Source organism: Trachypithecus francoisi, unplaced genomic scaffold (genome assembly GCF_009764315.1).
Source record: "Trachypithecus francoisi isolate TF-2019V2 unplaced genomic scaffold, Tfra_2.0 Lachesis_group0, whole genome shotgun sequence".
NCBI lineage: Eukaryota > Metazoa > Chordata > Mammalia > Primates > Cercopithecidae > Trachypithecus > Trachypithecus francoisi.
In genome coordinates this window covers 147708725-147723650 of record NW_022681453.1, presented here as the reverse complement: position 1 = coordinate 147723650, position 14926 = coordinate 147708725, and the positions used below count along the sequence as shown (strand labels likewise).

The window sequence follows — 14926 nt, the reverse complement described above, 5'->3', positions numbered from 1 at the left end:
TCTGGAAAATCTGGTCATTTAGAAAAAATGTTGTAAAATGCATCCTTCACTGACAGTTACAAATTCTAGTAACTTTTTTCTTCATGATATACTGACACTGAAATCACACTTGAAATTTAAATGTATCTTAGGAGAATTAGAAATAAGCATTTACAAATAACTTGGTCATATAAGAAAGCTAGTTACTATTAAGCAACACTACAGAAATGACTTTAATAATATTACATTTATATTAGAAAGCAAAGGCCTTGAATAAACCTAATAATCAATAAAAATTACTTCAAAATCCATGTGAAAAAAATATGTGAAGATTCAAAGTCAAAAAATAAAACAGTGTTTTACTATTAAGCATTGTATATTTATTTAAAAGCCATAAACAATATGAAAAAGCATGAAAGCATAAATTCCAGAGAATTGTTTTAATCAACCTGATCAATTTTACACAATAAAATATCATTAAGAAATATAGAAATTATGTGAATTGTATTAAAACTATGACATATGACAATATTTTATAAAGAAAGAAAGTTTTAACTCTAAGAGACACAAATATAATTTTTTCAAAAAGAAATTTAAAATATCACATCTTATGCTAAATATATATAGATGTATTTATTATGATGCAGCAGGTTTTGGAATATAGGGATTCAGGCAAGTTAAAAATAAAAAGTTTATATGGTTAAACTTTGTGAATATTGTTTGTCAGATTTCCTATTTAAATATCAGACATCATTATAGGAAATACATAGTCTACTTACGATTACAATGGCACTTTCAAATATAAGGCAATTAACATTTTAGAAAGCAGCAACTTTTACTTTTTTTAAAAAAAGCTAGTAGCAGCATGTAAAAATGAGCATTACAAGAAACTCAGCAAAACAAATTTACCCTGAAAAGATGAATATAATTAAAAAACAAAGCACCTTTCTTTCATTTCAAAAAGAACTGTAGGCTAAGACCCTCATCTCAGAATAACCCCATCTAAGAACACTCAGGCTTTATTTAATAGGCAGCAGCAGCAGAATACATCCCATTCTACATACTGACTGTGTTGAAAAAATGCAGTCCATATGCAGGTAGAAAACTAAAGTGCAACAGAAGCAAGTTAATTAAAGTGTACTCACTTATACACTATGCTTTTAATTAGTTAACACAAAAATGTGTAATTGATAATTTATTATTGGTCCTACATATTATTTACTGGCATGCTGTAGACCATAAAGAAATAGAATGTTTACTGTGTTTTATTATTATTACTCTGTGTATATACATATTTATCTATCATGTCAATAAAAAGAAGTAAAGCAGTATTAAGCAGCAGTGGAATTTGTCGCTTTCACTTTTTATAAAGTGCTACATAAAATGTCATATTTCCAAATTTAAAATTGTAACTCCAGTTCTTACCATGAGAACAGCATGACAATAACCAAGTATCTTCTTGAAAAAAAAAAAAAAAAAAAAGATCTCTTCTGGGTATCATATCAAATGAGATAAAAAGGTGTACCAGGCAATCTTAGAGATTTGGGAACTTATTTTATATATAAGGTGTCTGTGACCAAGAGAGGTTATGAATTTACAAATGTATTAAACGCAAGCTTCATATAATGACACCAAAGTCTCTAAGTTGCTCAGAGATCTTGATTGCCTGAGGCCCTGGCCAGCTCCTTTCCTGATAGTCTGATTCTGCCTTCATGCATAGGCAGCTCCTGATCATCCATGCCAGTAAATGAGAAAACAGGTGTGGAATATATAAACCTTAACATTAATGAAATGTTTTATTTTGTAATAAAATCAAATTTCCCACTGAAACCTTCAAAAACTTTGCAGAATGAGGTTTTGATACATGTGTATAAGTAGTACCTTCTTAGTACAAGAAAACATCATTATTTCTGTCTGCTTGCCTTTTTGTTTTTAAAGATGAAGACTATCATTGAAACAAGTTTGTCTTCAGTAGGAGGACATGTTGATGGAGAGGGAAGGTAGGAAAGGGTTAGGGACAGAAGCCAGGTTGTTTTATCCCAACAAAGTTTGCTCTAAAAAGCTTTATTATTTCACTATCTATTAATATGAGAACTCTGGATTCATTTTCCCTTATCTCAGGTTTATAGTGTTTTAAGCTTACTTTGTATGTTTACTGGGCTAATGAGTCACAGCTTTTTAGGATGAACTCCTATTCTACTAGAGAGACACTCAGTTGAAACACACTTTTAGATTGTGTTCTTGCAAGCACACTCTCAGCTGTCAAAATTAACACCCAATAAAAATACTCTACAAAGCAAAGAAATACACTTGCAAATAACTGAGTATTGACAACTTTTCCATTTTTCAAAATCAACCATAGTTGATGGCTTTGCTGTGTCTCTCTATCTTGAACGTTGTGGTGGAGATCTTTCAAAGTACATGAAGTCCTGAAATTGGAAAAAGAATTATATGTAGATATATAGACAATTAAGTATAATGCATGCAGTATTAGCCTTTGTAATTTATTAGGGGATTCCCCCATTCCAGTTAAAATAAATCAATTTAGGGAAATATTTATGAAGAGGACCTGCTCTAAAGAGCAACAGTTACAGATTTGGAACTGTTAGTTTTCCATTTTAAGTGCCAATTAACTGAAGCTCATCATTAAAAAGAGGAAAAACTTCATAATCTAAGGATTGGACAACCCCAAGGAGAACCCTGACAGGCAGAAAGGAAGGAGCTATGAGACGTCTTCTTTAGAGTTATTTCATTAAGAAATCATAGGCTAGGCATTTTTAAGTATTGAGAATGACAACATGCAATGATGACAATTATAACCATTGGATACCTAGTGTTAACCAAGTACTCTCCTGGTCATTTTACTCATGATAGCTACTATTCATAACCCTGAAAATTGTAAGTATTTTAATCTCCATTTTACAGAAGAGGAAACTGAGGCTTGCAAGTGTTAAACACTTTCTAAAACATGTAACTAGTCAGTGGCACAGCGATAAGTTGGCTTGGTTTCAAGGCTTCTTTATACTACACTACACTGTTTCTTCTCCATCAGAAGTAACAATTCTCTCAGGATAACTCAAAAATAGAAGGCTTACAATGAGGAAGCAAGCTCCAAAAATCATGGCTTTCATCTTCACATCCAGATCTAGTGGGAAGTGAATGTCAAAATGGTCAGCATCTGCCATTGCTGACAACAAACCATTCCACTTCCGGATAATACTGCCGATGTTGGATACACCATCAAGGGATTTGACCTGGAATGACAAGAATGTGCCTTTATGATGACTGAAACGCATTGAAGCACAGGTTTTAATGTTCTGCATATCATTGTATTTATGTTGTCAGATAACATAGGAGATAACATTGTATTTATGTTATCACATAACATAAATACAATGCAGAAAAAGACTATGTAATCATATAATTTGAAATGAGAAAATAATAGCCAAAAAGGGTTAAGTGCCTTGCAACTGGTTAATAACTGACCTGGGGTATATCTTAAAAGTCTCAGACTGCTGCTCTTTCTTCATCTTCAAATGAGTTATTAAGAGACTTTTTAAGAAGAGGTATGATTTGAACTGATTATGAAATTATTCTCAATACAGCAAAGGGTGGGAACTGGGAGAGAATCACTTCCAATCTAGGGAAACCTACGAGCAAACACCAGGAAAAAAGTACTGTGCACTTCACATCACTTAAGTTTTTGTGAGACAAATATACCTTGTCTACTTAATATATGGCCAGATACCAAAGAGCTTCAGTTTCTAAAAGGGGAAACCTGGCACTTGTCACAGGAAAAATATCCAAATACTAACTTCTAATGTCACTTGACAACAGGAATGATCACACACACCCTGCCCTAGCAATTTGGCTTATCTACATTGCTCTTTTAATACATAAGCAATGCTTAATGATATAGTGATAGAAAATAAGAACTAAGGAAAGTTTCTTGAGTATCATAGGAAACATAGGAACAACCAGTTTTGAAGACGATGAGTCTTGCCTAATTGTAAGGCATTCAAAAAACATTCTTTAAGAAGCCCAGGAAATATTTCTAGGAATTTCCTTTGTCAGACTTGCAGGGTAATGAACCAACATTTTGTAGCCAGTGAGATAAAGGCAAAACAAAGTAATTTTTCCTTTTATTCAAAAAATGTTATAACTATTATAAGTTTTAAACATGTTGTTAGTGTTATCCAATTTCTTGAGGATGCTGACAGACCCGTATCCTGTAAATAAGTATTTCCACAGCCTTAGGGAGTACTTGGTATGTTCTGTGACATGTTGGGCATCGGCATTACTTACAGCCTATATTCCCAGACTAGAAAATCTATGGGAAAAAATGGTTAATTACATATAGCTGAGAATAGAATAAATGAATTAGGTCAAGCTATTTACTCTCAGAATATTTAATGTTTTAAATGATTTCCTTTTATTTTTATCAAGCACTGAAGTCATAAAAAAAGCTCTCATTTTGGAAAACCTCAAACAATCCACTAAGAATAATTTAAAATCTTTTGATGTCAACTGGTTAATTAACTCTTTCCTCACACTATGTTATTCATTCACATTAAAAAAAAATTGTCTACAACCAGACCTTTCCACGGTCTGTTAATATGGGTAGGAAAAATATCAGAAACACTATTTTTACATAGTTTCACCTCAAAAACAGAATCTGAACCACAGCCATAAGTTGAGCATGGGCCACGAACTCTCATCACATTTTCTTTCTTCTCATTTTGGATACTGTACACAGCCCTGCACAGGTTCCAGTGTTCCGCAACAAAGCCAATGGTGACGCCAGGAGGACACTGCACCTCCAGCTGCAAATAAAACAGTGACAGAAGTTAGGATGCCACATGCACACACATACACACACACATATGCACATACACAACTTAGATGTGTCCTCACTCATTCAACGACCAGGGAAATCATTGTTGGGAGTGACAGCCTTCCATTTTACCCAGGCCATTCTTCGGGTTGTATGTCAGTGAAAAGTTTTAATGGATGAGGTCGTGTTTGCTTCTGGGACAAACAGCAGGCTTAAATATAGCTTGTTATATAATGGACAGTTGTCCAAGCTCAGTGTTGGCAAGCTGCATAAACAGCTAATATTCATAACCCTGAAAAATATAAGTATTTCAATCTCCATTTTACAGAAGAGGAAACTGAGGCTTGCAAATGTTAAACACTTTCTAAAATACGTAACGACTAAGTGGCACAGTGATAAGTTGGCTCGGTTTCAAGGCTTATTCTTTATACTACACTACACTGCTTCTCCATCAGAAAGAACAACTTTCTCAGGATAACTCAAAAATAAAAGGCTTACAATGAGGAAGCAATAGGCTTCTCCAAGTCAACCTCAGAGCTTGGAGATGAGGGGACCCTACACACTTATGCTGCTTGCTGTGCTGTAAAAGCGTTCTCTGTCTCCTTCCTAGCACTCTCATTTCTTCTGACTCAGTCTATGAAACAGTAACAAGCTGACTTTTTAGATTTGAAATAGGGTAAAATCAAATCTCAGACACGAAAATTATAACAGAAAACAAAAGACAAAAAAGGCATTTTGAAAATTACATATTGTGAAAACAACAAAATGTGTGTATGCGATTATAAAGCCATTTTTTAAGTTTTAAAATATTGTCCACTACCCTGTTTTTAGCTATTTATCTTCAACAATATTATTTTGTGAAGAATTAAGATCTTCCTGTTTAATAATAATAGATCATAAAGATTAAATTATTTGGTAAAAGCTCAAAGTTAAAGTTTTACTGACTATTTCTCTGGTGTTACATGGACTTTCATAAGAATCTGGGGAAAGGATTACCCAGGACATGGAATAGGACTGCACAGATTCATAAATTGTTATATTAAGGTATTAGTGTTCATATATATAAATTCACACCTATATACAAATATATAAATTTGAGAGGAGGGGGCGGAGCAAGATGGCCGAATAGGAACACCTCCAGTCTCCAACTCCCAGCGCAAGTGACACAGAAGACAGGTGATTTCTGCATTTTCAACTGAGGTACTGGGTTCATCTCACTAGGGAGTGCTGGAAAATCGGTGCTGGTCAGCAGCTGCAGCCCGACCAGCCAGAGCTGAAGCAGGGCGAGGCATCGCCTCACCTGGGAAGCGCAAGGGGGAAGGGAATTCCTTTTCCTAGCCAGGGGAACTGAGACACACAACACCTGGAAAATCGGGTAACTCCCACCCCAATACTGCGCTTTACCAAGGTCTTAGCAAACGGGCCCACCAGGAGATTATATCCCACACCTAGCCGGGAGGGTCCCACGCCCGCGGAGCCTCCCTCATTGCTAGCACAGCAGTCTGCAATCTAACCACAAGGCAGCAGCGAGGCTGGGGGAGGGGCGCCCACCATTGCTGAGGCTTATGTAGGTAAACAAAGCCACTGGGAAGCTCGAACTGGGTGGAGCTCACAGCAGCTCAAGGAAGCCTGCCTGTCTCTGTAGACTCCACCTCTGGGGACAGGGCATAGCTAAACAACAACAACAATAACAACAACAACAGAAGCAGCAGAAACCTCTGCAGATGCAAACGACTCTGTCTGACAGCTTTGAAGAGAGCAGTGGATCTCCCAACAGGGAGGTTGAGATCTGAGAAGGGACAGACTGCCTGCTCAAGTGCGTCCCTGACCCCTGAGTATCCTAACTGGGAGACATTCCCCACTAGGGGCAGACCGACACCCCACACCTCACACGGTGGAATGCACTCCTGAGAGGAAGCTTCCAAAGCAAGAATCAGACAGGTACATTCGCTGTTCAGCAATATTCTATTTTCTGCAGCCTCTGCTGCTGATACCCAGGCAAACAGGGTCTGGAGTGAACCTCAAGCAATCTCCAACAGACCTGCAGCTGAGGGTCCTGACTGTTAGAAGGAAAACTATCAAACAGGATGGACACCCACACCAAAACCCCATCAGTACGTCACCATCATCAAAGACCAAAGGCAGATAAAACCACAAAGATGGGGAAAAAGCAGGGCAGAAAAGCTGGAAATTCAAAAAATAAGAGCGCATCTCCCCCTGCAAAGGAGCGCAGCTCATCACCAGCAACGGATCGAAGCTGGTCAGAGAATGGCTTTGACGAGATGAGAGAAGAAGGCTTCAGTCCATCAAACTTCTCAGAGCTAAAGGAGGAATTACGTACCCAGCGCAAAGAAACTAAAAATCTTGAAAAAAGAGTGGAAGAATTGATAGCTAGAATAACTAGTGCAGAGAAGGTCATAAATGAACTCACAGAGATGAAAACCATGACATGAGAAATACGTGACAAATGCACAAGCTTCAGTAACCGACTCGATCAACTGGAAGAAAGAGTATCAGCGATTGAGGATCAAATGAATGAAATGAAGCGAGAAGAGAAATCAAAAGAAAAACGAAGAAAAAGAAATGAACAAAGCGTGCAAGAAGTATGGGATTATGTAAAAAGACCAAATCTATGTCTGATTGGGGTGCATGAAAGTGAAGGGGAAAATGGAACCAAGTTGGAAAACACTCTTCAGGATATCATCCAGGAGAACTTCCCCAACCTAGTAGGGCAGGCCAACATTCAAATTCAGGAAATACAGAGAACGCCACAAAGATACTCCTCCAGAAGAGCAACTCCAAGACACATAATTGCCAGATTCACCAAAGTTGAAATGAAGGAAAAAATCTTAAGGGCAGCCAGAGAGAAAGGTCGGGTTACCCACAAAGGGAAGCCCATCAGATTAACAGCAGATCTCTCAGCAGAAACTCTACAAGCCAGAAGAGAGTGGGGGCTAATATTCAACATTCTTAAAGAAAAGAATTTTCAACCCAGAATTTCATATCCAGCCAAACTAAGTTTCATAAGTGAAGGAGAAATAAAATCCTTTACAGATAAGCAAATGCTTAGAGATTTTGTCACCACCAGGCCTGCCTTACAAGAGACCCTGAAGGAAGCACTAAACATGGAAAGGAACAATCGGTACCAGCCATTGCAAAAACATGCCAAAATGTAAAGACCATCGAGGCTAGGAAGAAACTGCATCAACTAACGAGCCAAATAACCAGTTAATATCATAATGGCAGGATCAAGTTCACACATCACAATATTAACCTTAAATGTAAATGGACTAAATGCTCCAATGAAAAGACACAGACTGGCAAACTGGATAAAGAGTCAAGACCCATCAGTCTGCTGTATTCAGGAGACCCATCTCACATGCAGAGACATATATAGGCTCAAAATAAAGGGATGGAGGAAGATCTACCAAGCAAATGGAGAACAAAAAAAAGCAGGGGTTGCAATCCTAGTCTCTGATAAAACAGACTTTAAACCATCAAAGATCAAAAGAGACAAAGAAGGCCATTACATAATGGTAAAGGGATCAATTCAACAGGAAGAGCTAACTATCCTAAATATATATGCACCCAATACAGGAGCACCCAGATTCATAAAGCAAGTCCTTAGAGACTTACAAAGAGACTTAGACTCCCATACAATAACAATGGGACACTTAAACACCCCACTGTCAACATCAGACAGATCAATGAGACAGAAAGTAAACAAGGATATCCAGGAATTGAACTCATCTCTGCAGCAAGCAGACCTAATAGACATCTACAGAACTCTCCACCCCAAATCAACAGAATATACATTCTTCTCAGAACCACATCACACTTACTCCAAAATTGACCACACAATTGGAAGTAAAGCACTCCTCAGCAAATGTACAAAAAGAAAAATTATAACAAACTGTCTCTCAGACCACAGTGCAATCAAACTAGAACTCAGGACTAAGAAACTCAATCAAAACCGCTCAACTACATGGAAACTGAACAACCTGCTCCTGAATGACTACTGGGTACATAACGAAATGAAGGCAGAAATAAAGATGTTCTTTGAAACCAATGAGAACAAAGATACAACATACAGAATCTCTGGGACACATTTAAAGCAGCGTGTAGAGGAAATTTATAGCACTAAATGCCCACAAGAGAAAGCTGGAAAGATCTAAAATTGACACTCTAACATCACAATTAAAAGAACTAGAGAAGCAAGAGCAAACACATTCAAAAGCTAGCAGAAGGCAAGAAATAACTAAGATCAGAGCAGAACTGAAGGAGATAGAGACACAAAAACCCTCCAAAAAATCAATGAATCCAGGAGTTGGTTTTTTGAAAAGATAAACAAAATTGACAGACCGCTAGCAAGACTAATAAAGAAGAAAAGAGAGAAGAATCAAATAGATGCAATAAAAAATGATAAAGGGGATATCACCACCAACCCCACAGAAATGCAAACTGCCATCAGAGAATACTATAAACACCTCTATGCAAATAAACTAGAAAATCTAGAAGAAATGGATAATTTCCTGGTCACTTACACTCTCCCAAGACTAAACCAGGAAGAAGCTGAATCCCTGAATAGACCAATAGCAGGCTCTGAAATTGAGGCAATAATTAATAGCCTACCAACCAAAAAAAGTCCAGGACCAGATGGATTTACAGCTGAATTCTACCAGAGGTACAAGGAGGAGCTGGTACCATTCCTTCTGAAACTATTCCAATCAACAGAAAAAGAGGGAATCCTCCCTAACTCATTTTATGAGGCCAACATCATCCTGATACCAAAGCCTGGCAGAGACACACACACAAAAAAAGAGAATTTTAGACCAATATCCCTGATTAACATCGATGCAAAAATCCTCAGTAAAATACTGGCAAACTGGATCCAGCAGCACATCAAAAAGCTTATCCACCACGATCAAGTGGGCTTCATCCCTGGGATGCAAGGCTGGTTCAACATACGCAAATCAATAAACGTAATCCAGGATATAAACAGAACCAAAGACAAAAACCACATGATTATCTCAATAGATACAGAAAAGGCTTTTGACAAAATTCAACAGCCCTTCATGCTAAAAATGCTCAATAAATTTGGTATTGATGGAATGTATCTCAAAATAATAAGAGCTATTTATGACAAACCCACAGCCAGTATCATACTGAATGGGCAAAAACTGGAAAAATTCCCTTTGAAAACTGGCACAAGACAGGGATGCCCTCTCTCAACACTCTTATTCAACATAGTGTTGGAAGTTCTGGCTAGGGCAATCAGGCAAGAGAAAGAAATCAAGAGTATTCAGTTAGGAAAAGAAGAAGTCAAATTGTCCCTGTTTGCAGATGACATGATTGTATATTTAGAAAACCCCATTGTCTCAGCCCAAAATCTCCTTAAGCTGATAAGAAACTTCAGCAAAGTCTCAGGATACAAAATTAATGTGCAAAAATCACAAGCATTCTTATACACCAGTAACAGACAAACAGAGAGCCAAATCATGAATGAACTTCCATTCACAATTGCTTCAAAGAGAATAAAATACCTAGGAATCCAACTTACAAGGGATGTGAAGGACCTCTTCACGGAGAACTACAAACCACTGCTCAGTGAAATCAAAGAGGACACAAACAAATGGAAGAACATTCCATGCTCATGGATAGGAAGAATCAATATCGTGAAAATGGCCATACTGCCCAAGGTTATTGATAGATTCAATGCCATCCCCATCAAGCTACCAATGAGTTTCTTCACAGAATTGGAAAAAACTGCTTTAAAGTTCATATGAAACCTAAAAAGAGCCCGCATTGCCAAGACAATCCTAAGTCAAAAGAACAAAGCTGGAGGCATCACGCTACCTGACTTCAAACTATACTACAAGGCTACAGTAACCAAAACAGCATGGTACTGGTACCAAAACAGAGATATAGACCAATGGAACAGAACAGAGTCCTCAGAAATAATACCACACATCTACAACCATCTGATCTTTGACAAACCTGACAAAAACAAGAAATGGGGAAAGGATTCCCTATTTAATAAATGGTGCTGGGAAAATTGGCTAGCCATAAGTAGAAAGCTAAAACTGGATCCTTTCCTTACTCCTTATACAAAAATTAATTCAAGATGGATTAGAGACTTAAATGTTAGACATAATATCATAAAAACCCTAGAAGAAATCCTAGGTCATACCATTCAGGACACAGGCATGGGCAAGGACTTCATGTCTAAAACACCAAAAGCAGTGGCAACAAAAGCCAAAATTGACAAATGGGATCTAATTAAACTAAAGAGCTTCTGCACAGCAAAAGAAACTACCATCAGAGTGAACAGGCAACCTACAGAATGGGAGAAAATTTTTGCAATCTACTCATCTGACAAAGGGCTAATATCCAGAACCTACAAAGAACTCAAACAAATTTACAAGAAAAAAACAACCCCATCAAAAAGTGGGCAAAGGATATGAACAGACATTTCTCAAAAGAAGACATTCATACAGCCAACAGACACACGAAAAAATGCTCATCATCACTCGCCATCAGAGAAATGCAAATCAAAACCACAATGAGATACCATCTCACACCAGTTAGAATGGCAACCATTAAAAAGTCAGGAAACAACAGGTGCTGGAGAGGATGTGGAGAAATAGGAACACTTTTACACTGTTGGTGGGATTGTAAACTAGTTCAACCATTATGGAAAACAGTATGGCGATTCCTCAAGGATCTAGAACTAGAAGTACCATATGACCCAGCCATCCCATTACTGGGTATATACCCAAAGGATTATAAATCATGCTGCTATAAAGACACATGCACACGTATGTTTATTGCGGCACTATTCACAATAGCAAAGACTTGGAACCAACCCAAATGTCCATCAGTGACAGACTGGATTAAGAAAATGTGGCACATATACACCATGGAATACTATGCAGCCATAAAAAAGGATGAGTTTGTGTCCTTTGTAGGGACATGGATGCAGCTGGAAACCATCATTCTTAGCAAACTATCACAAGAACAGAAAACCAAACACCACATGTTCTCACTCATAGGTGGGAACTGAACAATTAGATCACTTGGACTCAGGAAGGGGAACATCACACACTGGGGCCTATCATGGGGAGAGGGGAGAGGGGAGGGATTGCATTGGGAGTTATAACTGATGTAAATGACGAGTTGATGGGTGCTGATGAGTTGATGGGTGCAGCACACCAACATGGCACAAGTATACACATGTAACAAACCTGTACGTTATGCACACGTACCCTAGAACTTAAAATATAATAATAATAATAATAAAATTTGAGACCATCATAGAACTATCTCATATAAGTTTAAACCTATGAGATAAAAATCAAAATGTACAAAAATAAATTCCTTAAAAATTCATACCATGGTATAGTACTCAGCCATAAAAAGGAATGAACTAGTAATAACAGCTTGTTTCAATCTCCAGGTAATTACTGTGGGTGAAAAAGATCAATCCTGGAAAGTTACATACTATATTATTCTGTTTAATTAACATTCTCGAAATGACAAGATTATAAATATAGAGAACAGATTAGTGGTTATTAAGGGTTAGGGACAAAGAGGAGGGAGGAAGGTGGATGTGGTGACAAAAGAAGATTTTAGTGATGATGGAAGTGTTTGGTATTTGCATTGTGCTGATGGAAACAGGAATCTACACAAATGATAAAACTGCATAAACTAAATGTACACACACACACAAACAAATTAATAGAAGAAAAACTGGATAAATCTAAAGAAAAATCCTGGGTAAAGTTATGAGACACTTAGTGTCACAAATTGGACTAGGCTTGTAATTTTTTTTTAGGAGTAAGGGTTTCTCTGTCACCCAGGCTGGAGTGAAGTGGTGCAATCATAAGTCACTGCAGCCTCAACATCCTGGGCTCAAGTGATCCTCCTACCTTAGTCACCCAAGTAGCTGGGACCACAGACACACATCACCAGGCCTGGTCAATGTTTTTTTATTTTTTATTTTTGTAGAGATGGGGTTTTACTCTGTTGCCCAGGCTGATCTCAACCTCCTGGCCTCAAGTGATCCTCCCACCTCAGCCTCTCAAAGTGTGGGAATTATAGGTGTAAACCATCCTCCCCAGATGTAATTTTGATTTGCTTTCCTTTATTCTGGCTTCCTATAATTTCAGAAGGCTGTATCTATAGGCTTTGATTTTAAAAATCTAACTCATAAATACAAAGATAAATGCCTACTATATCCAAAAGGATCAAAGATAATAGGTATTCACTTCAGATATAAGGTTGTTATCACAAAGATAATAGTAACAAAGGAGTAAGATATCTGAAACAACAGAAAATATTCATTGGGTACTATACTATTTGCTAGGAATTGTGCCGAGGAATTGACTTAATCCCTAAAATGATCATCCTACCTGAAAAGTATTATTAATATTTCTATTTTACAGATAAATAAGGCTCAGAGAGGGATATAAAAAATTAATATTTAGTAAAGGATGTTACTTAACAGATCATTTAAGTATTCCTGTTATCCTATGATGTACTGTACTACCCACTTTATGTATAAGAACACTAAGGCTCAAACAGGCTAATTAAATTTTACAGATTTAAGTAGCTGACATATCTAGAATTCAGACTCCGTTTCTCGCCAAAACTGCTTTTCTTTCCCCTACAGCAAATAACTTTCTTAGAAATGCACAGATAATGAGTAACCACACTGTTAACTCAGCACATCTGTATTCTAGTTCCTGCCCTGTCCTTGGCCAAGTGTAACACCTCAGCCACTTAGTAATTTTGAGCCACTCTTTATCTGTGGCAAGGTATGGGTTGTGATGGGTACTCTAAGTGTATTTAAGTCCCTTCCAATTCTAAAAGCATATGTTTATATTTAGCATTAGTTTATCTGGTGATAGGTAGGTACATTTAGATAAATGTGGTAGGTAAATTTCTAATTAAGTAGATGCAACTGATGGAATCATAATTATTGACTACACAATGCCAACTGTGCTTGACCCACTTATTTAAGCACTAAAAAGTAGTAACAAAAAGAAACAATCCTCTATGATTTTCCTTAGGTGAGACAATTTGGTTTTCTCTCTCCCAACTATCTTCTTCTATTCTGGCTGGCAGGGTCAGGGCAAGTCCTCCCTGTGTAGTGGAAGGAGCATACTGTGCCGTGAAGAGTTGGATCAGAAGCAAACTGTGAATCAGACTTCCATTCTCTGACCTCTTGTCTGGCAGAGGGGCAACAGAAGCAACAGCAGGTGCATCTGAAGGGTCTCTGCATTGTCATGATTTCTCGGCCCATACAATCAGTGACCCGGAGGACGAAGGGCCTTAGTGTCCGATAGGCATTCCTGGTAAAGTCATCCGTGTCTTCGGTTACAATGTAAACCATCTGGTCTGAGTTGTTTTTAATATCATATCTATTATTAGTTTCTAAACGTGTCATCACTAAAAAATAAAATGAGAAAGTCATCTTAAATTAGAAACATTTAAAATGGGCCTCAGAAAGTCCTTGTTTAGTATTTCTTAAGGGCTTAAAGCAATATAGCTTTTTTAAAGTTTCAGGTGAAATATGTAGAATTGATTAGAGTACCCCCAAAATCATATTATCTAAAAGTATTTAAGCAATTGTGAAAATGTAAAACATTTCTTTTAAGAAGTTCAGTGTAAACATTAACAAAAGTTCTACATAAAACAAAAGATTGAAACAACCCTTTTGTTTCAATTCCTGGAGTATCTGAAGTTAGAAAGCTTTAATTATAAAACCATTAAAAAGAAATTATACATTTGACCATTAATTAATCAGTTCATAAAACATGCTTTGAGGAGTAGGGTCATTACTAATTACAAACACGAAAACAAACCAAGAAAAGTCAAAGGCCCTACGTGGTGGCCAAATGAATGTGCATAGCTGGTTTAGTGAGGGTCCGTAATCCTGTAGAATGAACTGAGAATAGGCATCATTTTGACAGATCTTTTATTCTTACTTCCAAAGCAAGGGCACTGGACTACGATTCAGCGGTTTTGGATTCTATTTCCAGCTCTGCCACTGATTAGCTGACTGTGGTTTAAATACTATTTCCTGCTCTGGAGGTGATTAGCTGACTGTGG

The 14926-nt window shown here is 37.3% G+C and overlaps 1 protein-coding gene across 6 annotated transcripts in view; it reads right to left on the bottom strand.

Annotated features, from left to right (window-relative positions):
* Positions 1-336: 336 nt before the first annotated feature.
* The window catches only part of PLSCR4 (phospholipid scramblase 4), a 56443-nt gene continuing 41853 nt past the window's right edge, over positions 337-14926 (bottom strand). For 5 of the 6 annotated variants that reach the window (XM_033212392.1, XM_033212395.1, XM_033212393.1 and 2 more), the window contains 4 exons: positions 14037-14263; positions 4641-4802; positions 3075-3233; positions 405-2408 (listed from right to left, as the gene is read on the bottom strand). In XM_033212392.1, coding sequence (XP_033068283.1) covers positions 2364-2408; positions 3075-3233; positions 4641-4802; positions 14037-14263 — 593 coding nt within the window. In that variant the 3' untranslated portion in view covers positions 405-2363. Of the gene's footprint in view, positions 2409-3074; positions 3234-4640; positions 4803-14036; positions 14264-14926 lie in introns of all 6 variants that reach the window. The other variant, XM_033212391.1, reaches the window with a different exon arrangement.